At 42.0% G+C, this 26,285-nt stretch overlaps 1 protein-coding gene across 10 annotated transcripts in view; it reads right to left on the bottom strand.

Moving 5' to 3' along the window:
- FGGY (FGGY carbohydrate kinase domain containing) overlaps positions 1-26,285 on the bottom strand; it is a 483,924-nt gene that overhangs the window by 403,192 nt on the left and 54,447 nt on the right. For all 10 annotated transcript variants that reach the window (XM_043461161.1, XM_043461164.1, XM_043461163.1 and 7 more), the window contains one exon: positions 5,708-5,796. In XM_043461161.1, coding sequence (XP_043317096.1) covers positions 5,708-5,796 — 89 coding nt within the window. The remainder of the gene's footprint in view (positions 1-5,707; positions 5,797-26,285) is intronic.

The following is a 26,285-nucleotide window of genomic DNA, read 5'->3' as shown; positions in this document are numbered from 1 at the left end:
ATTTTAAAAAGATTACAGTTCTACAGAACATAAATTCATCTCTTAAAGTAGAAAATATTTACCGACAACCTTCACAGAATTTTACATTGTGGTAAGGGGGAGAGAAGTAATATATAACATATATTATTTATTATATATTATTATGATTATATTAATTATTATATATTATATAGCATATATTAGTCCTTACAAAATGTGAGGAAAAGTGAACCTGAGATTCTAGAAGCTTAGTCCTGGTTTCCCACATGCCACAGGAAAGTCTCAGAAATTTTAACATATAACTTCTAAAGCAAACTAACCAAACAGTCTCGTGTGTAAGGAACCTGGTCATCATTTCTTTTAGTCCTAAGCAATAAAAACAAATTAATTGAGGACAAATCTCCTATGAAAATTCAAAATAATTTATGTACATAACTCTATCCTTAAGAAAACAAGCATAACTCCTTTCTACTCCTTGTTGTGGACCGTGAATGGTGATTTCTTTCCAAAAGGTACAGGACAGGAAGAGAAAAGGAGTAACTTTACGTTGGAGAAACCTGACAAACGATAGATACCTCAGCCACAAGATCAAGGTCAACATCAACATGGATATCATACTAACAGTATGTACCCTTGATATAATATAATGTGATATGATATATGATATGACATGACATGATATGATAATAATAGTACTCAACAGAAAATGGCACTGTAGTCTTCTAAAAACATACTACTCATGTCTCATCATGAGATAAACATCAAACGAATTACATTAGAGGGACATGCTATAATATATATAACCACTCTTCAAAACCATCAAGGTCATCAAAAACAGAGAAAGTGGAGAAACTGTCAAAGCCATGAAGAGACTAAGGAGATATGATTACATGTATGTGGTATCTGAAATAGGATCTTGGAATTAAAAAAAAGCCCATTAGGTAAAAGCTAAGGAAATATGACTAAGTACAGAATTTAGTTAATAATAATAGAGCAACACTGGTTCATCAATTGTTTATAAATGTTTCACACTAACATACTATGTTAATAATAAGGGAAACTGGGTGTCAAGTATATGGGAACTCTCACACTATCTTCACAACTTTTCTGTAAATCGAGAATTAATTTAACATAAAGCCTACTTGAAATTATAATTGAATTTAAAAGGACATACTTTTAGATAGTTGACAGAGTATTGCTAATCCTTGATAATCTAGGAGGAACTTCTCTCAGACCCCAGTGTTAGAAGTAGTTCTACTCCTGGACAGCAATTGGGTTCTCATCTGTTCACGCAGTTCATCTTGATTATGTTCTCACTTTTTCTTTGGTGACTAGGAAGTTTGGAAACAAATCTGTTGGTAATTAAGAAGAACCACATAGTTTCTATGATGTTCTTAACTTTATGTTATTCTATTAATATTTCACTCCATTGTGATTTCATTCCATTTTTAACATCTTTATCACTGTTTTTATCTTCTATTACTAGTCACTTCAAATCTCTTTAGGGAGATTTATATGCATATATGGTTTTGTCTGATTACACAAAATTTTATTATACAAATTTCTGACTTCCCATTTCTCATGTTACCAAAATTTTGGACTATTAGCCACTAAAGGCTATGATGTGGCAAATTACTAAAACATGGAGCTTCAGTTCTTGAATGGTAAAATGGTGATAACATTACCTGCTTTACCTGATGGTTAGGAGGACTAATGGGGTTCACACTTGTTAAAATATTAGCTCAGATACAGAGCATGCACTCAATAAATGATGATGATGATGATTATATAAATTACTATTAACAAAAATAGCAATAATTATTTTCATCGATATAATGAAAAGAATGGGTTTCCCTGGTGGCTCAGTAGTGAAGAAGCCACCTGCCAATGCAGGAGGCGCAGGAGATGCAGGTTTGATGCCTGGGTTGGGACAATCCCCTGGAGATGCAAATGGCAACCCATCCAGTATTCTGACCTGGAAATCCCATGGACAGAGGAGCCTGGTAGGCTACAGACCATGGGGTCGCAAAAGAGACACACCTTAGCAACCAGAACAACGATGAAAAGAATGGAGCTGACTTACAAATTAACCAAAGGCCAGAGTGATGATTTTCTCACTGACCCAGATAAACAAGAGAAGCTGTCATATTTTGGAGGATAAAATCAATAAATAAAGGGTGCAGGGCAAGCAAGAGGAGAGAGAAAAACAGATAAGAGGAAGAGGAAGACTTCCTACACAGTCACTGCCAAAGGCAAGTCTGAAGGCTTAAGACAAGGTGAAATCTGATCACTTTTTAGCTATGACTCCATTAGAATAATAAAGAAAAAATAAAGGGAAAAAAAAAAACCACCCTCTAGCCTTTTTGGCACCCATTTACCCAAAAGCTCCCAAAACAATCACAATAAGAGCCAGATAAACACCAAATCTGACCCTCTCATTGGCGCAGAGGATGCCAAGTTCATTTTCCACTGCCCAAAGTTTGTTTGGCATTGGTACATTCAAACACAGATCCTCATCTTCCTTATTCTAGAAGATGGACAGACAATGGGGAATTTTCATTACAAGAACTACGAACTCTTTAAATCCTATGTGTCATTTTAGCCACAGTACCTCTAACCCTAATCGGATGTCCAGATGAGGACCTGAATTTGAGTTGGGGGGATCAGTAGTAATTTCCTCCAGTTTCTCACAGACAGTACATGGCAGAGACACTGAACCCAGGTCCCCTGACTACAAGGGTTTCCCTCTTTCTGCTATGCCAGAAACTTAATGCAAAGATCCCCTGCCAAAATCGATAAAGAAAACTAAATAAAATTGCTAATTCTTTCAAAAACTTTCTCAGCGCTGTGTCAGAAGTTTTTCTGTCACCTCATTCAGTCAGTCCATACAATAACTCCATGGAGTAAGTACTGTCATTCCCCCAATTATGTTTATAATTGAGAAAGTTCAGAGGTTTCCTATTTCACCCTGATCATACAAGTTGAAACAGAGAAGAAAGAAAGAACGAAGAGTTTGAAGAAATAATAGTAAAGACAGATGTAAGAGAGACACGTGCCAGGGAGAGGGCAACCATCTTAACAAGAGGAATGTGATTCCCAGGGTCCAAGGTCTGTGGCTCAGCTTTTCAGGAAAGGGAAGCTGGAAGAGGGGCCTCTGAAGGTGCTGGCGAGTATGGGCAAAGGGTGGGGAAGGGGTCTGCAAATTCATACTAAGTACAATGAGTCATGAGTGTCTCAGTCAAGGAAAAAATGGCACGGATGACTGGACTAGTCAGTAAGTCATTTCTGAGCACTAATCTTTCTGCATCCTCAGGGTTTCAGATTGTCATGGGTGGGCAACAGAAGCCCCCAAGCATGTTCTGATAAGCCAACCAGAAGTTGTCCATTTTTAAACTCACTAAATTAATTTGACTCTTTAAAACACTTCCAATCCTTCGCAGGAATGGACCAACTTATCATCACGTATTACTTCCATGTACTCTTTAGGCACTGTTGTCCCAACTTGCCTGACCATGTAACTACCTGGGGCCCTTGTTAATCACACATATTCCCAGGTATCCCACGTAGATTCTGATTCAGTAGGTTTAAAACTGGAAGTCCTGGGGATTTGGGCTTTGAATTAATCAGCTGATTCCTATAAGCAGGCTAGTTTGGAAAAAACTGTTTTAACAGGACTTTGCCAATAGGCTTACAAGGTACATTTTATAGATAAGGAAAGATACAAAGAAGGGAAGGCCATGCCCAAGGTCACCAAACTCTTGTGTGGCAGAACTGAGGATAAGTTAGGCTGTAACTCCACAGCAGATATGCCTGTCACAGCATTTGACTCTATCTGAGCCAGATCTAATTTCAAAAGCAAGCTTCCTGGTGTCTTAACATGGCATCAGACACTTGGAAATGGGGGTGTGGACAATCTAGCACCATCAGAAAAAAAACAAGAGACAGTCAGGGAGCTTGGAATTGACAGTTAAAATAACCAACAAGGAAAAAGAAAAAAAAAAAAATAACCAACAAGGACCTAGTGTACAGCACAGGGAATTCTGCTCAATGTCATGTGGTAGCCTGGAGGGCAGGGGAGTTTGGGGGAGAATGGATACATGTATATGTAAGGCTGAGTCACTCTGTCATACACCTGAAACTATCACAACATTATTAATCCGCTATACTCCAATACAAAATAAGAAGGTTTAAATAAAAAACAAAACAAAACAAAACCCAGGAAGACATCATTACACTGGACTGATTAACACCCAAGGAAAGAAAAGGAAAACTGAGGTCCTCTGCCATCTTTAGTTCTGCTTTTAAGTCCTCAAGGCTTGCAGGCGAACAGATTGTTACTGTTACCCACACTATTAGCACTGTTTTGACTTCTAGGTTCATTTGGCTAAATTAATCAAAACACTTCCTTCACTACTTCACAAAAATAGGGGGAAAAAAACTAGAGAAAGGCCCTTCCTGAAATAACTGTAGACAATCATTATCACAACAAAAGAGGAAGGTCCAGATGAGACATTCACCCAAACCCCGGCTCCCCATTGATGTTAACAGATGATGGTGACTAACTGCAAGTTCTGGGGTCAAGTTCAGACCACTCCTCCAGAGCCCTCACCCCAGAGAAAGGTGGCTACCTGAGGTCTGCCAAGGCATTTTTATATGCATGTGAATCCCCTCTACTCTAGCATTTCACTAAGAGGAGGGGAGAATAATCAACAAAATGAATAAAGTCCTTGTAAAATGTATCTTCTACTTTCTGGAAGGCCCTGCTGCTGAATGAATACTATACTTTCATCAACTCTCCACTAGGAAAGTCCAAATCATACAAAATGAGACAAAGAGAAAGAGCACAGGGAAAGTGGAACTCCCCATCCCAGCTTCTCATTAATTTAAATAAAAAGGAAAATGGAGAATATTTAAAAGAGATGAATTTAAGATACACTTATACACTGAAGCAGGTTTATCTGTCCTCTGGGAAATGATCTTCTTTCTTATACGCAATTATGAGTCATTTCCAAGATAAGAAGACCCCTGCCCTTGTGCATCCCCTGAAATTTGAGGTCAAGATGACAACAGGTTTGCATGCTTTGAGAGGTCATGTCCTATCTGTCCAAATATATGCACATCTGTGCACACATCCACTCTGTTTACTGCAGCAGCTTCAATCACACTTGAGTATTTTTTTAAATTGTCAGGTGTGTGCCAGATAGCACATGACTTGTGTATAACACTCAAAATTTATTGAGAAATACTATTGATTTCAATATACATACCTTTATACTCTGGGATGATTCAGGTACATTGATACAAAAAGCAAAATAGCTTCATTAACAAACACACCAATCTAGTTAAAGTTAAAATCAGCTTCGTTAAAAAAACGTATCTCTTGCCTTAATTTTAGGGGCCTAAAATGTTTCTTTTCTTCATCACGTAAAAAAGTGGCTTTGGAAAAACAGTCACATTTCACAAAGTACTATTCACATCTCCTTTAAATGTGTTCAATTTTAATGAATGGTCTTCACCTTGGATACACACATTCCAGGCCTCATAAAAACAATGGTGTTTGGGCATGTGCAGTGGAGGTGGAAGATGGATTCAAGATGTTTCAAGTATGCAAAATCACATGCAGATGTACAAACAGTACATCCAGTCAAACCGAGTTAAGAAAGCAATATATATACAGACACCCAAGAATGGATGAACACAAATAAAATTCAACTTGTAATTAACATACCGTGCTGTGACACCTGTTGCCTTCCACGATAAGAAGTCTGGGAGATCAAAGAAATGTCCCGCCTTATCCCAGCAAGTCTCTCTCAAGTTCTGCCAAATTAAATATATATTAGAATCAATTACGGGCTTTTTTTCTCCTCTTCTCCTCTCTCAATAATGTTTCAAAAATTTCAAAACAAAAGCATAGCCAACAATGCCCAAGAAAACATCTGTGCAGGGTCTGGGAAGTGGTGGTGGGGAAGGGAGTATAAAAGCAGTACACAGGACAATTATTGATCCTTTCAAAAATGACTATAATTTCCCTTTTATTCCTCTTTGCCAACCTGGAGTGGGAAGAAGTACACTTTGCAAGGGTACGCAATCCATCTTTCCAGTGAAGGGCAAGGGGATACATTTCAAGACATATAAAAAGACTTCAAAGCTGAACAGCTGTGAACTGGGGAGAAAAATCACACTAGGAAACTACCTGATGAAATGTGATGTGTCCTGCCATGAAAACGTCTCCCCACGCTGACAGGTTCCAAAAACAACAGGAATGATAGCCCCTTGTCCACAAAGAACTTCCATTCTAAGCCAGAGAGAATGGTCCTGAATCAACCTATCCTTATACCTTTTTAAAATATTTGTTGCTTCCAATTTCTTCCACATTGCCAATTTGGCCAGATTTTTTTTTCCCCCCTTACCACTGGGCTTTTTCTTTTCTCTGCCACCTGTGTCTGGAACCCTCCTTCCTCACTTACCACCTTGTTCCCTCCCAGGGTTCACGCTGCCCTGCCCCTTTTGGTTAACCAGACCCACCCTTCCCTAGGGAGGTCATCCAGAATCTCCTCCTCAGCAGGGGTCTGGCTGTCAACAACGCCTATCACCTCACAAGTGAAAGTGAAGTCACTCGATCATGTCCGACTCTTTGCAACCCCATGGACTGTAGCCTACCAGGCTCCTCCATCCATGTGATTTTCCAGGCAAGAGTACTGGAGTGGGTTGCCATTTCCTTCTCCAGGGGATCTTCCTGACCCAGGGACCAAACCCAGGTTTCCCACATTGTAGGTAGACGTTTTTACCATCTCAGCCACCAGGAACTCATCATCTCACAAGTATCTGTATAATGTTCTTCTCTCCTGCTAGACTGTAAGCTCCATGAGGCCAAGGACCTTTTCAGCTTCATGTACTGTAATATCCCACGATTGTCTTCTCTCCTCCCCAACACGGGACTGGACCCTTAGCTGTGAGGTGGAAACCACATGACTCCAGTCCCAGTCTGGAGTCTCCCCCAGGGGTAGAAGACAACACACTTAACTGGACAAGGGACAGACATGTGACCTAGCTGGGCCAATTTGATTCCTTCTCCCAGAAATTTAGAGTTGGGATCCAATTAGAGTCATTTAACTTCTGCCTTTGAGTGGAACGGGAGGTGAGATAAAGCTGGAAACTGGGAAGTGGCCATTTTTTGCCAAGGACCTGGAGAAGTAGGACTTCATAAAGAGAAGAGTAATGCAGACAAGTGGCAGCAAGAAAGGTTTCTTACTATCCAGGCAACTCTCCATGTCCTGGTTTCACTTATTCCCTCTCCAAGAGGCTACAACAAAAATGAATGCTTAAGGGTATCTTTGGGAACCCAGAGGCAACAAGGCAGAAACTCCAAAAGAGACATATTCCAGTATCAGTGAGCGGGTGATATAGAGCAGACATTCAATAGATATGGGTTGACCAACCAGACAAACTGCTCGTTTTCACCTTTCAAACTTTCTCAGGTGAGGGGCACTTCAGACTTTACAAAGGGTTTTCATGTGTGTTATCTCCATTGCTTGTGGTTGAGTCGCTAAGTTGTGTCCAACTCTTTGCGACCCTATAGACTGCAGCCCGCCAGGCTTCTCTGTCCATGGGATTTTCCAGATAAGAACCCTGGAGTGGGTTGCCATTTCCTGCTCCAGAGGATCTTCCTGAACCAGGGATCAAACCCACATCTTCTGCATTGGCAGGCAAATTCCTTACTGCTAAGCCACCAGGGAAGCACCGTGTGGCATACAAAAGCCCCAGGTGCTGCTATATCTACTTTACAGACATACCACTGGCCTTCATCCACATTTGCCCTCAACTTCTATGAGTTCTTCCTATTTTCTCCTTCCCCATCTCAACTTTCAGAACACAGACACTTACTCACAGCAGAGAAAATGAGTATTAACCCAGAACACGGTCCCATTAAAACAACACTAACATCAAAAGGGCTCAGATGTAAAAGGCAGTATTAAGCCCATTTTCTGTTACTGCTGGTTGTTTTAAATTCCTAAGCATTTGGGTGAGCGCTTACATGCAGAAGGGGCTTCCCTGGTGGCTCAGACGGAAGAATCTGGCTGCAATGCAAGAGAGCCTGTGGCCAGGCAGACGGGCTGCTGTGGACAATGGAACCGAGGCAGTACGTCTCAGGGAGAACTTCAGGCCTCTGGCCAGAAAGAGGAACTTCAGGGGCAGGAGGGGCAAGGCAGCCTGGTGGGTCACCTTTTCTTGAGACAATGCCAGCATCACCAGGCAAAGTCAGAGATCCCAGCTCAAACTCTCCATAGAATGAGACACCAGAAATGGTATCATATTAGGAGTGTGGAGTATCCTTAAGAATGCCTGTGGTCTCGGGAGAGAAGACAGCAGTATATACTCCCTGTCTTCTCCACAAAAGCAAAGTCTGCAACTCAGCCAGAAAAGGAGAGGGGGAAAGCGTATGCTTAGATGAAAGGGATGCTCCGAAAGCCTGATCCCTTACTGGGAGATGTTGACACTGCTTACCAGGCTCCCATGATGTTCTTAGGTTGGGCTACATGATTCACAAGTGTTTAGTCATCACATGGCAGACTGGCCAAGGGCCTATTACCCCCTGTGGATGGATTTTTAATCCAGTTCTATGAGAAAATCTCTCCATCTCTGCCCCTCCCCAGTCAGTAGAGTCCCACCCCAGGGTCTCAATCTTACTGAATTAATTCTACCTTTGGAACCACTGGGTCTGCATCAGACACAGTGACTGTGCTCTTAGATTCTCCCACAGCTTACAAGAGTGCCTCCATCTCAAGACAGTGCCTTGTCTCATTGGATTCTCAGGATGGTTCAGAGGTTGTAGGTGATACACAATAGTCCACATGTCAAGGATATAGAAACTGAGGTTCACGTGATAATACTTTGCCCAAAGTCAGAGACTTTGCCCAAAACTGTTCAAGACTTTGCCCAAACCTGCTCTAAAGTGAGGGTTCCTTTTTTCCACTAGGCCACGGTCACCACTCTGAAGCTCCCTGTTTCATCAGAGCTGTGGGTTTTGGCCTTTTGAAAGCATTATGATAGAAGCTATTGCTGACAAAGGTCTGTATAGTCAAAGCTATGGTTTTTCCAGTAGTCATGTAGGGATGTAAGAGTTGGAGCTAAAGAAAGCTAAAGCTTGAGAAGACTCTTGGAAGTCCCTTGGACAGCAAGGAGATCAAACCAGTCAATCCTAAAGGAAAACAACCCTGAATATTTATTGGAAGGACTAATGCTGAAGCTCCAATAATTCAGCCAACTGATGAGAAGAGCCAACTAAGACCCAGATGCTGGGAAAGACTGATGGCAGGAGGAGAAGGGAGTGACAGAGAATGAGATAGTTGGATGGCATCACTGACTCAAGGGACATGAGTTTGAGCAAACTCCAGGAGATAGGGAAGAACAGGGAAGCCTGGTGTGCTGTAGTTCACTGGGTCACAAAGAGTCAGACATGACCCAGTAATTGAACAACAACAACAAGAACATTAAATTTCAGAGATTTCACTTTCAATCCTGGGCAACTCACTTAACTTCTATATTCCTCAAAACCCTCATAACACACAAATGGTACATGGGCTGGAGTGAACACAGAGCAGGTCCCCATCACAAGATGTGTAGACACATCTCATAATGTGGGCACTGAATCCAGTTCAAGCTAGGAGGTCTCTGTGCTGAAGGAGTTAAGTCTCTCCTACAGTTACCAAGCAACATACAAAAAGTAGCATTTTCAAGAAAAAAAAAAAAAAGAAGAAATCAGGGGTTACTGGGGTGTGTGACTTGGCAAACAAGGCTTCTGCATTCCAATAACAATCCTTTGAGCTAAGCAATCCCTCAGGCTTGGAAGCCACCAAAGAGAACAACTCTTTTTTTTTTTTTTTTTTTTTAAGCATCTATTACTTCATTAAAACCACAGCCTTTCTTGGGAGGAGACTACCACTCAAAGCACACACAGCTTTGGGTCTCAGCAGAGGCTGGAGGTGGAATAGCAAATCCAAGGTTCAAGGCCAGGCAGCAACCAGCCCACCAGCTTTCACCCTTTCCTTCTCACTGCCATGTCCAAAGAGGCAGTGAGGTCTCTGCTGGCTTCTAGATGCCAAGGGAACTTTGGGATAAAATGAAGCAGATGCTGCAATGTATGTCGGGAGATGCCAGGGTCCAGGAACAGCATGGGAAAGTAGGGGTGACCAGTTAAAAAGGGATCATCAAGTATTTCGTTATGACTTGCAAAAGGATTTTATCTGGGCTTCCTGCTGTGTACACTGAATGAAAGGGAGGAACAGAGCTTCCTACTTCCCCTCCCAGTAAAGGATCCTACTGGATCATCTCCAATACTCACGTTGTTTTCCGCACAAGGACATTCTGAAAAGAAAAAACTTATCCTCGCTCTACATTTAGGACTGAGAAGTAGGGCACAGGCTGATAGCCCAGAGAGGAGAGATGTCTCAGGAAAAAATTTTAATCCTTAATGTCATTCTTAACAAAAAAAAAATGCTAAAAACATGGACTGGGTCATAATTCCCAACTAGAAACTTTCCAGAATGAATGAAACAACTGTGCTTCAAACTCCCATCTACAGAGAAAAAAGAGCAAACATTGGAGATATTTCAAGTCAGACAGACAGATACGCTGAGAGGTTTGTGCTACCAGAGGTATCTTTCTAAAAAACTTAAAACATACCATGACATTTCTTTGTTTAAAATGGTTCGACAGTTCCCCATGGCCTGGAATCACATTTTATCTCCTTGGCACGGCTCTCGGGACACTTAACCAACTCCAACTTGGCCATTACTTGTATGACTCCTTCTGGGCTCACTGCCCATCACCTCTCTCTTCGCCACTCCCCACCCTGATCTCACCTCATTTCTCTCCCTTCCCCAAATGCACTGTACCCTTTCATACTCCCCTGTATCTGTCGAGGCTGAAGCCTCTACTATGGGATTGACTTTCCCATCTTCTCTCATGATCAAATGTCTACCTGGTTCAAATGCAGCTCAAATGTCACCTTTTCAATGAATCTCTCCATCCCTTGCTGCGTCCTTATTATATACTCATACACCTAAGTCCATCTCAAAAGGACAAACTCCTGGAGGGCAAAAGCCAGCTAACTCCTGGAGAAAAAAAAATGCAGAAAGTTTCATGAGGTATAAAGAAATTTAAGATCAAACAATTTTAAAGTAAAATTACAATGAAGCTGGAAAAAGATGTGTGCAAAGGAAATGGTCGGTAATGAATAAGATGATGTATGATGATCATGTAATGAGCCTGATACCAAGGTTTGGTGAGTCAGCCTCATAACTCATTTTTTTGTGTGTGGCCATATATCTACCTCTAATGACTAATCACAGACATTGTTCAGAGAAGGAAAAGGGCTTTGGGGCCGAGGTGGCTAAAAAAGACTTTATGACAGAGAGATTTGAGCTGAAGCCTAAAGATCAAGTAGAAAAAAATATTTATGCTTCTGCTGAGAATGACACCCAAAAAACAAATGTACAGACACCAAGGGTTTAAGAGAAGTGGGATAAACTGGGAGATTGGGAATGACACATATATACTCTACTGATACTGTGTATAAAATAAGTAGTGAGAACCTACTATATAGCTCAGAGAACTCTACTCTGTGCTGTGTGATGACCTAGATGGGGAGGAAATCCAAAAAAGAGTGGGTATGTGTATACATACAGCAGATTCACTGTGCTGTTCAACAGAAACTAGCATGACACTGTAAAGCAACTATATTCCAATAAAAATTAATTAAAAATAAAATAAAAGTGAATCTTCCTCAAAAATAAAATAAACTGACAAGGTAGAGTACTCCCTTTAGAGAAGGATTTGTTTTACTGTACCTTCACAGACTTTATTTATAAAATGAAATAATTCCATTGGAAGATTTCAATTAATCTTCAAGAACTAGATATATACATGCATCCTTTCCCCACATCTTCCCTGAAGCCCTGCTATTATACAGAAAGGTGAATTTATAATCCACACTAGAAATGATTCCCTCGCAGTAAAAATGTTATCATTTGTATGAAAACTGATCTTATTCTGCAAGGCTGACTTTGCCCAGGAATGTGATACCACCACAAGCATTAGGAAAACAAGGCTTTGGTATGTGGGCTCTAAGAACCTTGGAGTCAGGCAGACATGAGTTTGATTACTGTCTTTGCCACTTCCCAACTGCGTAGCTTTAGGCAAATTAATTTCTCTAAGCCTCAGTTTCCTCCAATGCCACATAACTAGCACTGACCTCAAAGGACATTGTGAGGGTTAAGTGAAATAACATGGAGTGCCTAGTAAGTCAATGGATCTTACTCTAATTACTGCTGCAGAGCTTCATGAGTTTTAAAACACTTTGACATGCATGATCTCATCGGATCTGCCTAATTCTTTAAGGCAAAGAATAAGGGAAAGGCAAGAAATTATAAACCTCACCTTGCAGGTTGACAAAGTAAAATCCAGAAAGGGATTACAACTGTCCCAAGGTCACACAACACTTAAATGGAAAGACAGACTAAAACGTATCAACAGATCCCTAATACCTGGCCTTGTGCTAGTCAGGGGTCTGCCTCCCTGACAGCACAATAAAGTGAAGAAGGGAGAAAAGAGAAAGATGCTATGGTGACCTAGATACAGTTTCAAGTATGTGGTACTGTCTCTGGAGGGGAGGATCCTAACAGAAGAGAGGGCTTTGGACTGAGTAAGGTCTTGGAAGAGACATGACATAAAGTGGAAGATCTGGACAAGTAGAGGTTGAGTGGGGTCTTGCTTACCACTTCATTCTCCTGGACTCCTTCAATGCCCTTCTCATCATTGCTTTTCTATCTCCTTCCTGAGCAACTTTTCTTTAGTTTCCCTTTAAATGCTGATGTTCTTGTTTCATCTAAATGTTCTTCTCATTGTTCATGTGCTCCCTGAACAAGTTTAATTGTTTCCAAGGTTCTAACCAACTACAAGTCAAATAACATGCATGATCTCAAACTGCCCCACTGCACCTCTAACTTGACAGGTCCATAACAGAATCCATTATTTTCCCCAAATGTTTCCCTCCTTCTCAGTGTACTAGTTACCCAATAAGTCATCTTCTCCTCTCTCACTGCTTATATCCAATCATCCTTCTAGTTTAAATTCGCAATTAATCCATGAAGCAGTTCCCACCTCGTCATCCCCCTGTAGTAGTCAGAGCTCTCCAAAGAAAAAGAATCAATATAGAAATGTAAGTTGGTGCAGACACTATGGAAAACAGTATGGAGGTTCCTCAAAAAAGTAAAACTAGAATTACCATACAATCCAGCAATCCCACTCCTGGACTATATCCAGAGAAAACTACAATTCAAAAAAGATACATTCTCCCCGATGTTCACAGTAGCATTATTCACAATAGTCAAGACATGGAAACAACCTAAATACTCATCAACAGATGAATGGATAAAAAAGATGTGGTACATATATACAATGGAGTAATACTCAGTCATAAAAAAGAGCAAATTAATGCCATTTACAGCAACGTGGATACAACTACAGATGATCATACTAAGTCAGAAGGAAAAAGACTAACATGATATCACCTATACGTGGAATCTAAAATATGAGACAAATGAACTTATCTACAAAACAGAGACAGGCTCATGGACATAAATAACAGACTTGTGGTTGCCAAGGGGGAGGGGGCTGCGGAAGGGATGGATTGGCAGGTTGCAGTAAGTAGATGCAAACTATTATATATAGAATAGGTAAACAACAAGGTCCTACTGTATAGCACAGAGAACTATATTCAATATCCTGTGATACACCATAATGGAAAAAATACAAAAAATTACATAAATGTATAAATGAATCACTTCGCTGTACAGCAGAACATAACATGGTAAATCACCTATACTTCATCGGAAAAAAAAAAAAAAAAGAAGGTGAACCTGTTTCTCCACCACATGAATTGGGGCTGGGCATAGTACCTGGTTTAACCAATGCAATGAAGCAGAAGCACCACTGTGATAGTCCTGAATAGAGGTCTCAAAGACCTTGCTTTTTCTCTCCTTGGAGTGTAGAGCTGCAGCATGAGGAAACTCAGAAACCTGAAGGATGAGAGGACCCTTGGAGCAAAAACAAACCATCTTGGCTAAGGCTCCATGCTTTCAAGAGAGGTGAGTAGAGCCCAGATCAGGAAAGTCAGCAGCCCTCCAGGGACTCTTAAACACATTCAGCAGAGACCAGAAAATCCATTTCCCTTAGCCCACCCCAAATCAGTAACCTATGTAATTACAAGGTAAATAAATTGTTGCTTTTTCACTCTATTAAGTGCTGAGGTGGTCTGTTATCTCCCTAGCTGATGTGGCCTCTTTCAAACTCTCAGTCAGTCAGTTCAGTTCAGTCGCTCTGTCCTGTCCAACTCTTTGCAACATCATGAATCACAGCTCGCCAGGCCTCCCTGTCCATCACCAACTCCCGGAGTTTACTCAAACTCATGCCCATCGAGTCGGTGATGCCATCCAAGCATCTCATCCTCTGTCGTCCCCTTCTCCTCCTGCCCTCAATCTCTCCCAGCATCAGGGTCTTTTCCAATGAGTCAGCTCTTCACATGAGGTGGCCAAAGTATTGGAGTTTCAGCTTTAGCATCAGTCCTTCCAATGAACACCCAGGACTGATCTCCTTTAGGATGGACTGGTTGGATCTCCTTGCAGTCCAAGGGACTCTCAAGAGTCTTCTCCAACATCACAGTTCAAAAGCATCAGTTCTTCAGTGCTCAGTTTTCTTCACAGACCAACTCTCAACCCCCTTCAATTCCCACCCTCTACACAGCCAATTAGAATACAATGGCCTACATAAAATGTATATTTGACTATGTAAATCATTCATTCATTCTTCATTTGGTATCCTCTACAGGTCAGGTTCCGTGCTCAGTGTCAGGGAAATGAGAGCAAACAGCAGACACAGCTCCACCCAGGGAGCTTTCAAAGTTTTCTACCACCTTTGGGGTTAAAGTCTAGGGACCTCCCTGGAGGTCCAGTGGTTAAGACTCACCTTCCAGTGTGGGGGATGCAGGTTTGATCCCTGATGGGTAGCTAAGATCACACCTGACTTGTAGTCAAAAAACCAAAATGTAAAACAGAAGCAATATAGTAACAAATTCAATGAAGACTTTAAAAATGGTCCATATAAAAACAAACAAAAAAGACACTGTCTTCTTTAAAAAAAAAAAAGATTAAATTTATTTACATGTAAATTTATTACAAGTAAACCATGACTTGGCAGCTTCCTCTCTGATATTCTCCATCTCTGAGATATTGCACTAAACTGTCCTTTTCCTCACCATTATTATTACGTCTTTATCCACAGTGTTGCTTATCCGGATACCCTCCCTCTCTCACCTGGCCAACATGTGATCATCATTTAGGACTCACGCACTCCATGACATCCTCTGTGATTCCCCCACACGGAGTGGGGCGCTGCTGTGCGTTGCTCCTCCATAACACTCAGTGACTAGCCCCACCACGACACTTCCCATTGTCTGTTCACGTGTCTGTCTCCCTAGCTACACTGAAAACTCTTTAACAGTCGTGGACTCTGTTTTTGTTCAGTCTCTCTGCTGCTAGGACCTTGCATTCTATCTGATGTATAGATGATGAATAACATTAGCTGAATGAATGAACAAATAAATGAATGAGCATAGATGTGCAACCTAAATAGGAGTTTATGGAAATGGAAATAAGAAATGAATGGATAAATGAATGAGGTTGTGAATAAGGACTGTCCCAGTTTCTCTTTTCTCATTCAAGTTAATGGCTTTTCACTGTCTGTCTTAGGGGCACAGACATATCCTAGCCAGCCAGACTGCCAGGAAGATAAATTTCTCTTCTCAGGGTGAGCAGGTCCTTTGGAGAAGTTTCATTTTAATTGGAAAATGGATTCATTCACTTCCTGGCTGGGACTCCTGGGTCAGTGCAGCACTACCCTGAACGTCTGCCAAGAATACTGGAGAGGGGGCTGAAGCGGGAAAAGTGCTCCATCAGATGTCGCGTGCTCTGGGACATCTGAGGACAAGCTGGTGGCGGATTCAGGCTGGCTCACAAGGAGGGCCTTCCTCTATTTTCTCCAGGTTCCTTCAACCCAAATGTTACTTATACCAACACATAAAGGATGGGTGTATTTCACGGTTCCATTTGGCCCTTCCTGGGAGACTAATCTGGGGTGGGGGGTGGGGTGTGTGTGTGGACATAAACAACCTAAATTTCCACTCAGGGATGAATGGATAAAGAATACATGGTGCATATCATACGTGCATCATATATACACACATAAATCATATGATATATATGTGTGTGGACAAGGTCCGCAACTGAGAAATCCCTTCACTACTCAAGTAGCAGAAGATCAGAACTTCTTAAACTCTTCCTCATGATGATGCATAACAGTCCAACATCACAGAAAACATCCTTTCTAAGGAACACTTCTGCACCTTCTGTGAAGAGCCCTTACAGAGGGCACTGAACACTGTAAGGATTTTGTGACCTGGCCCCAGGCTTCCCTTTAGCCTCATCTCTCAACACATTTGCCTTTCAACACCACCCCTCCCCACCCTGTCCCTGATTCCTCAAACTGACTGACGCAATGGTAGCTCTAGTAACACAATGTTTTACTCCGCACCAAGGTGTCTTTGCACTCTCCACTGCTTCTTCTTCACAGACTGCAAAAGTAAAATTCCCAGATCTAATATATCCTAGCTGTGTGGCCTTGGGAAAGCTACTTAACTACGCTTCACTTCAATTTCTCTGTCTATGGTGATTACAGAGGGCAATAGTACCACCTTCACCACACAGCTATTTACAGAACAAGGAGCAAGTGTATGTCAAGTGTCCAGAACATCTGGAACAGAGTAACCACTTCTTAAGTGATTTCTATATTAGTTAGAATGTCTGTTCCACCACATTTCCATTTTCAGGAAGGACAATGGGCTTTGGAGACTGATACACTTTAGTTTAAACCTTGTTTCTCCCAAGGGAACCCTCCTACACTGTTGGTAGGAATGTAAATTGGTACAGACACTTTAACAGTATGGAGGCTCCTCAAAAAGCTAAAACCAGAGTAACCATATGATCCAGCAATCCCACTCCTGGGCATACAGTGACAAAACTATAATTCAAAAGATGCATGCACCCCAATGTTCACTGTAGCACTGCTTACAATAGCCAAGACATGGAAACAACATAAATGTCCACTGACAGATGAATAAAGAAGATGTGGTACATATATACAACAAAATACTCCTCAGTAATAAAAAAATAATGCCATTTGCAGCAACATGGATGTAACTAGAGATTATTATACTAAGTGAAGTTGGACGAAGAAAGACAAATAGATGGTATCACATATGCAGGATCAAAAATACAACACAAATGAACTTATCTACAGAACAGAAACAAACTTAGACATACAGAACAGATTTTTGGTTGCCAAGGGGGAAAGAAGGTGGGAGAGAGATAAATTGAGTTTGGGATTGGCAGAGGCAAAATATTACACATAGAATGGAAAAAAAACAAGGTCCTATGGTATAGCACAGGGAACTGTATTTGATATCCTGTAATAAACCATATTGAAAAAGAACATTTAAAAGAATATTTATATATGTGTATACATATATATATATATAGACACACATATATATAACTGAATCTCTTTGCTGTACAGCAGAAATTAACACATTTTAAATCAATTATACTTTAATAAAATAAATTTTTAAAATAATAAAAAAAATTTTTAAAGCTAGGTTCTCCTACTTGGTAATTACATTACTTCTGAACAGTAGTCACCTAATATCTCTGGGTCTCCCTTTGTTCACTTACAGCAATGTTTAACTCGCACTGTTAGTAGGATTCAATTCAATGAGGTTATACATATCACAATGTTCATCCTGGCACAATCACAAGTAAATGTTAGTTTCCCTCACAATCCTTCCTTTTTTCAAATTATATGGGACCAATCTGTCTCTCTTACTAGACTCGCAGGCCCTTATAAGAAGAGATCATAATTTACTCATTTGTGTCCCTGAGATAACATGAAATAATGATTTCTTAAATGACATACTTATTGACCATGCAACAGTTTGCCCATCAGTCCTGGTGTGTGGCTGGGTGTGTGCTACACATGAAGGTAACCATAGATGAAAGGTAGGAATATACTGGTCCTAATTCTCAGGTTGCTGATTGGCTAGGTGGAGCAAAGAGTCTGCATAGGAAACACTCAGCAGGGATGGATAAGTAGTAAACAATAATTCAAGTTTGAAAACATCTGATTTATAAACTGAGGATGCCGCATGGTCATGAAAGCAAGGCACTGCTGTGGGCAGGCAGCAGAGGGGTGGTATTACTTGTGAGGGAGAGTCTGACCTCAGTGTGGAGAGAAAGCAAAGACTAAGGAAGACGGGATGGAGAACAGTCCGGCTGCGGGGACAGCTTGAGCAAAGTGCAGGAAGAAGCAGCAACACTATCCATGGTCACGGGAGAGGAATGCTGGGAAGGTCAGCCTGAGAGACGTGTGCCAAAACGGAGGAAAAGGGAAATTCATATTAGATGCTCAAGTCAGAAGACAATGGGAGCCACCTTGAGTCCTGAGCAGGGGGTGACTTGTGGATCCAGTTTTAGGAAGGGGAGGATAGCAACAACATGGAGGGAAGTCTGGAGTGGGGAAATGGTAGGAGGACCAGCTTCCATATACATTTCCAACACAGAAGGAAGAGAAAGAGCAGAGGAAAAGGAAGAAAAAGGAAGAGGAAGCCGAAAGAGCAAAGAAGATGAGCGAAAAGCAAAGTGAAACAAAGAAAACTAGAAGAGAGGAAGGAAGAAGAAAAAGACAAAAGCAAAAGACAGAGAGAGAGAGAAGGGGAAGTTAAGGTGAAGGGAAAGAATAGGTTAAACATGAGAAGTGAATAAAATGAGAAGGACAGAAAAGCAGCAAAGTGAAAGATGTGTGGAAAACAAGAGCAGGACCACGACAACGTCCCCAGGACGAGACAGAGGTGGAGAAGGAAGGGCAGAAGCCGGAGGCCCGCGCATGGTCTGCAGCCGCCTCTCCTCTCAGGGAATGAAGTCATGGCTGATGTCACCGCCTCTGAGTCACACGCCCACCAAGGAGGTGGAGCAGCCCCCGCCCGGCGTTCCATCCCACCCTCCCAGACAACAGGGGCTCATTCCCTGCCTTGTGCTCTGGGACACTGTCTAGTCTGGTCCTGAGAGGACTGAAATGAGCAGGGTTCTCCTTGGGCCCAGGGAGGACATCGCAGCCACAGGAGCACGCCAAGCCTGTCGCCGCTGGTCCAGGCCCTGCGGTGGGATGGTCAGAACAGGTGGGACAGAAAGTTTTCTCTGACTGGGGCTAGGGCTCCATTCCATAATGTTTACAAAGGAAATTCCCATGATGAATAGTAGCGAATTCGCAAAAGGGCCTCAAAAGATGCTTTTAGACTGACTCACAGAACTGCTTTCTCACATTCGAGGCTCTCACCATGCTCCCACTGCAGCCCCAAAGAGGCCTGCTTTCCTTGGACGGACAGACGCCTCCCTGCACCAGTCATCCACGCTGCCGAGTGCCCGCTTCCACCAGCTCCCAGCCGACACGTCATCTCCTCCTGACTCCTCTCCCCTAACATGGGTGTATTTCCATCCTGCTTACAGAGCGCTGTGTCTTTATTTCTGTTCCTCTACTAGAATATGAGCTGCTTAAGGATGGGGACTCTGGTTTACTGCATTTAACCCAGTACCTGGAATAAAATAAATTTTCAGTAAATATTTGCTGAATGAATGAATGTCCCTGGTCAACTCTGGAAGGAAGCGATGGGCACCATGCTAGCATTTTCAGACTTCTCTGAAACAGGGGCCCACTCTTATAGCCAAAGTCCCAAGAACGCTGCTTGCTGAAAACAGTACCCTAAAGCTACGCATAATGGTGCAAGTGAAACTGCTCTGGGAGCAGTTGCTTGGGGCATCTGAGGATGGATTTTCTCTCTCCCTGGGCCTGTAAGCTGTTGTGGGAAGGGTAGAGGATTGAGTTAGCCTTGATTTAGATGCCCTGCTCTAACTCTCACACTCAGCCTGTCCCCATTTGCTCAAACACAAATGACACCACCCATTCCCCAAGCTGTCCATCAAGATTAAGCATAGTTTAAAGGAAAAAAAAAAAAAAAAACAGTGCTTACCTCAAGAAAAATGTGGATTTTTACTTTCATGCTTAGCTTTCTTAAACTGCATTTAGAGATAAGCATATGGGAAATAGACTTCATTAACTTCTTTTTTTTTTTCCCCCCAAAATCAACTTTTTCTGTTCTAATCATCATCAGAAAATACATCACTACGACCAGCACTCTACAACTTACCAAATACCTTCTGATACAAAATACTGTTGTCAATACCTTTTATGGACAGGAAACTAAGGCCCGTAAGAGAAATGAATTTCCCAAGATCATGCAGAGAGTGAAACCCCAGCCACTTGAACTCCAAACCTAGTATTTCTTCTTTGCTGCCCCGGTTGCTGCCTCCCAGGACATGGGAGGTGCTCAATAAATACTTGCACAATGATTCACTCCCTTTCTCAGGTCCATGGGCTGGTCTCTGACCCCTGGCCAAAGCCAGACCACACGGCCTCACGCCAAGACAACTGCAGGAGGCTTCACTCTGGTCCCGATTCTCTCCCTATCTATCTTAGGCTCACAGAACGCCAGCACTGAGAGAGAACTTCAGGGGTCATGGAGAACAGCTGTTCCCAAATGCCAGACCTTGACTGCTGCTAGCCCGTGACTGGTCATTTTCACTAATCGGTGGTGAATAATACCAATAGAGAAGATGAAATCCTTATTATTAATAATATTATGAATAATTGATTGGTAAAAAGAGCTCATGTCCTGGTAGCTCACTTTGCTTTTCTTGGGCAAGCTCCAATACTCTACACACGCAACATTACTGGGAGAAAAATATCGATCTGCGCCACTCTTCAGATCCTTAAGCAAAGACAAAATGAGACAGAGACCAAACAGGGCAGCCACTACCCGGGCAGCTTCTATTTCCCTCTGAACACTCCCTAGTCCTGTGTTTTTGAGCCAGAAGACACTGACTATTGAGATGACAGAGCCTGGAAGCCAGACTAAAGCAGCTTTTTGAGAGGGTGTGGGTAGGAGTACTGATGAGGCTGCAGAGCTGAGATCAGACTTTCTTTTATTACTGAGGTCGTGCCCAAGTTTCACCCCAGCCTCTCCACACAGGAAAGATTCAGAGACATGGGCTTTCATGCGGATCCTAGAATCCCTTTATCATTCAACCAGCAAAGTGGCCACAGCTTCAGGCATAGAGACTGGCCTCCAGTGAGGTCTTAGCTACAGAAGTACTGCCAGGACCCCCAGATTCAGAACAGTTAAGGAAGTAGGTGAATCATTTATGCATTTTTTCCAACTGCAAACATTTCAGATGAACGCAAAGAGAAGGAAGAGGCCAGACCTTTGGGAGGTAACTTAATGTGCTGGACCACAGAGAAAAAAAGAGGAATGGGTTGGAGCTTGTGTAGTAGAGGAAACCTCAGATTTCACCCAGTTTCAAGCATGATTCTTCAATCGTATGTCTAAATTAGGAGAACTTGTTATTCTAGAGTTCATATTTATCTCAAAAATTTGAGTTAGACAAAATGCCATCTGGGATTTGAAACTTAAACTAAGAGAACTAGCTCTCTTTACCTAGGTATCTCATCCGTAGACATGGTGGGGGCTGGGGAGGGGGGGCGCGCGTTGCCTGACAGAAGCTGGAGTTGACCAGATAACCTTTACTTCTTCTTAAATCCATTTCCCAGAGCTAGAAAACCCAGGCTCTTTCATTCCAGCACTGCCAGAAGTCATAGAGCCAGGAGGTGGTAATCCATCTAACTCTCTCCATCCTCAGCTTCTTTATCTTCAAGGTAAGTGATAACATCTATTTCACAGGATTTTCAGATAAATTAACTGAAATAGCAGACTTAAGAGCACATGGTAGAATATTTAATAAATTCTAGTGCAGGTGTCAATAATGTTCATGGATAGCAATCAAACAGGGTCAATATCGTGAATAATATTGATAAGCATCTCAAAAAATAAAGGGTTTTAGTATTTCAAAATGCTTTCACAAGTGTAATAATGTCTTGTGCGTGCATGCTAAGTTGCTTTAGTCATGTCCGACTCTTTGCAGCCCTATGGACTGTAGCCCACCAGGCTCCTCTGTTCATAGGATTCTCCAGGGAGAACACTGAAGTGGGTTGCCATGCCCTCCTCTAGGGGATCATCTCGACTCAGGTATCGAACCAGTGCCTCTTGTGTCTCCTGCATAGGCAGACAGGTTCTTTACCACTAGCACCATCTGGGAAGCCCAAGAGTGACTCAACCTATTCCAAAAACTTAAGATGGACTGACTTGATGGACAGAAGGACAGATAGATGGACATACACATGATAAGCCAAGTACAGTACAATATTAACGATAGAATCCAAGTGAGGGTTCTATGTGTTCGTTATAAAATTGTTTCTACGTCTCTGTATGTTTGACAGTTTTGACAATAAAATGTTGGGGGAAAATGGCTTTCACAGCCTGTTACCCTTGATCCTAGACTTGAGAGCCCCTTGAGATAAAGGATGCTCTTGGCTTCTATTCTGCCTCCCCATCACTAGGCACAGTGCCTTTCTCACAGTAGTTACTAGATGAATGTTTGTTTCACTGATTAAATGAACATAGTCCTACAATAGCAGAACAGTCATTCTCATTTTGAAGACAACAACAGAACAACGACAAAAGAAAATAAAACCAACCTACGTGTTCAGAGAAATGAGACTTACTACTTCAGAAGAATGCTCTGACTTATATCTTTCCTGACTTCTGGTCTGCCTCCTCCCTTTCCCTAATTAACATCCACCTATCCTGGGTCTCCAGATTTCCAATGGAACAGTTCACCTCAATGAAGCTGACCATGCTAATGAGTTCCTATATGTCACAGCAAGCATTAAATGCACTGTCTTTTTTAGCATATTTTCTAAAGACAGTTCTTTCCTCCAATAGATGTGACCTCCATTTTAATCTGGTGAGAAAAGAATTTTGTCCAATCTTTGTCTTACATCGAAAATCATACCATGTCGGCATAAGGCCAGTGGAACATAGCAATTGTTCTCTTGCTTCTCTGTAAATTCCTAGAAGTAGCTGACATCCCTACACAGTTGTCAGGACGGCTGGCGGCAAGGAAGCTGGGAATGGGGGCTTTGCTATTTATTACAGCCATGAGTTTGCCTTAGACCAGAAAACAAGGAATCATTTGGAAAATATTTATTGGGTATGTTTTCAATGCCAAGCACCACGTTTGGGTAAGGGGAGGAAACAGGTATGGAAAGAGATTTGGTACCTACTTTCAAGGAGCTCAGAAACCACCAACCTAAATGAGAAAGGAACATGATGCAACAGATGACAAACAAACAAAATGACAAGACAGGATTCAGGGCCAGAAGCACCTTCATGAAGACTCAATCCTGATACCTGTGGACAAGGCAGTGCATCTATTTGAGGCTTATTGTGTTTATCTATAAAATGCAGCAAACATTCAATGTTTAACTCACAGGGCCATGTCATCAATCAAATAAAGAAAACATAGGTTCAAGCCATAGAAGCTGTAAAGTAAAATACAAAATATAGTATCATAACAATAGCTGACATTTATTACATGTTACTAGGTACCAGGCCAAGTCCTTCTTTTTTAAAAAATTTTGGTCTGCTTTTTAAAATCACTTTGTTGGACTATAAAACTAAAAGAATACAGCACATAGCTGGCATAAATCAAATATGCAAATGCAGGGATAAGGAAAAGATTCACCGTCCAGGTAAATGAAGACAGGCCATCAGCCTCAACACTCCATATATTTCAGTCACGAGCCCAGTTTATGGGAAGACCACCCTGGAGAGAAAATCCACAACAGATGCCCTAACACCAGCTGACAATACGGTCGGCCGTGCTCAAAGGCTGGGAAAAATCTGGCCCAAACGTAATATGGCCCTAGTATAAACACTCTAAAAAGAGCTTGTTTGATTCAGATGATGTGTCTTGGATTTTCTTGGGGATGAAAGAAGCAACACAAAGGGGTTAGTCCCCTCAGAGTACAAAGACAAGGAGAAAAGCCCAGAGGAGTTACTGCCTCTATCTGGAGGCTTCACTTCACACAAAATATGCAGTGACTTGAGGTGACAGGCTGCAGCCAAGGGGTGGCTCTGAGGTAGAAAGGAGCAGTAATAGTCCAAACTTCCTTTTCCACAATAGGGAAAAGAAAAGTAACATTTGCTCGACATGCAGTGGATCTTTACTTTGGAACAGAACTATCTGAACAGACACACCCAGCAACCAAAAATGGCATGACAAATGATTTAGTAAGTTCACCCATCCATCCATTAAAATATTTACTGAGTTATCAGTGTTAGATACAAAGCAAAGCAATGCCCCAGACATCACAGACGTGGAGATAAATGAGGTGCAATAATAGTTTAATAAATTCCAGCGTGGGGGGTAAGAGGAAGATGCCATAGGCGGGGCAGAGGGTCAGACCCTAATCAACACTCCATGGTGAAAGTCAAGGAAGGCTTCTTGGAGCTTGAAGAATTGGTATAAATTTCCCTAAGTGAAAAGAAATCATTTTAAGTTTGCCAGGCAGAAGGAAGAACTCAGCCAAGATCCAGAGGTGTAAGAGAACATGGGTATGGTATCCTTAGATCCACTGATAAAGAAATGCACCATCTGGCAAGACCTTCCATTTCTCGAAGCATTCTGTTAAAGGAAAAGTAATGATGGAGTCCTTGAACAAATTCTCGAAGCCTGGGTCTCAGCTCCAAGCACCCAGAGGGGCAGTTGCTGGAAGAGGAAATGGTGAAGCAGGCTGGGTGGGGAACGCTGTAAAATGCAGGACACTCACCTTTTCTTGAGGGGCAGCCCCAGTGCAGCTCTGGCCAGTTCCTCCCACATGGAAATGTGAACCCAGGACTGCCAAGTCCTTTTATTATTTTTTCGAGAGAAACAGAAATCTGGAATTTTATGTGAAATTTCTTTTTTTTTTTTTTTTTTTAATGTTGGACACTAATTCAAAAAGGAATTTTTTTTTTTTCAAGTACAGGGTGGGTCCAACAAAACCCATCTGGGGACCAGATTCAGTTTGTGAGCTGCTAGCCTATAGCCCTGCATGTGGGCAGAAACGAGTCACAGAGCAGTGCAGGCCAATGGATAGAGCCCAGGGCTGGAGGTGGGCTGGACCTGGTGAGAATCTTGGCTCTACCATTTACTTGTTGTGTAGCTTTAAAGAAACTACTCAAGCCCCCGGGGCTTGTTTTCCTCATCTGTATAATGGAATAATAATACCTGTCACAGAGGGGCTTAGATGAAATACTGCATGTAAATCCCTTCATATAATGCAGATGGTTTAAGGAAATAATCCCAGCGGGGGGGGGGGGGGGGGGGGCGGGGGAGGAAAAAAAATCCCATGCTAAATAATGAAGTGTTGTCAACCAGAAAAGATACCTGGAACGATAAGATTATTTTTTAATGGAAAAGTACTAAGAAGTAATAAAAGCCTGAGCACTGTGCTGTCACAGTAGCAAACTATTCCAACCATGGATAGTACCTCATTATTGTGTTTTGTAATAATATATACAGCCATTTTTTCCTATACTGTAAATTTCTTAAAACAAATGCATTTGTAAGACTGTAGAGCCTCATAATTTTTCCCTTTAACATTGCAGTGTAAACTTGGTCGTTGCTATACAAATATTTATTATCTACCCAGTACATGCGCCAGAAGTTTTTTTTCCCCAAAGTCGTAACATAGATCATGTCACACCCATGTTTAAAATCCATCAACCATTCCCCACTGCTCTTAGAATAAAATCCAAATTCCTGCCAATGACCCCAAGGCTGTGTAGGGTCTGGCCCTTGGTCACTCCTCTAACCCACCTTCTGCCCATCTGCCTCGCTCATACCCTGCCCCAGCCCTGCTGACCTCAGCGGATCTCATAGGTGCTGTTCTCCCCTCACTGAATCCGCTGCTCCTGCTTCCTGAAAATCTCATCATTCTCGTCAACCAAGCCCTCCCAAGAGAACACACCAGCCATGCCAAATCTGTTCACCTGAGTTTCTCCCTCATAGCATTTTCCAGGAAACAAAATCACTTTGCTTATATATTTGTCTCTGTGTCTATTTTCTGTCTCTTTATGTAGAATCTAAGTTCCCAGAAGCCTACGCAGGGTGCTCATCTATCTTGCTCATCTTGGAATCTCCAAT

The sequence above is a fragment of the Cervus canadensis genome, chromosome 2 (assembly GCF_019320065.1).
Source record: "Cervus canadensis isolate Bull #8, Minnesota chromosome 2, ASM1932006v1, whole genome shotgun sequence".
Taxonomy (NCBI): Eukaryota; Metazoa; Chordata; class Mammalia; order Artiodactyla; family Cervidae; genus Cervus; species Cervus canadensis.
Note: the sequence above shows the minus strand (reverse complement) of the source record. Positions and strands in the feature narration are given on the sequence as shown.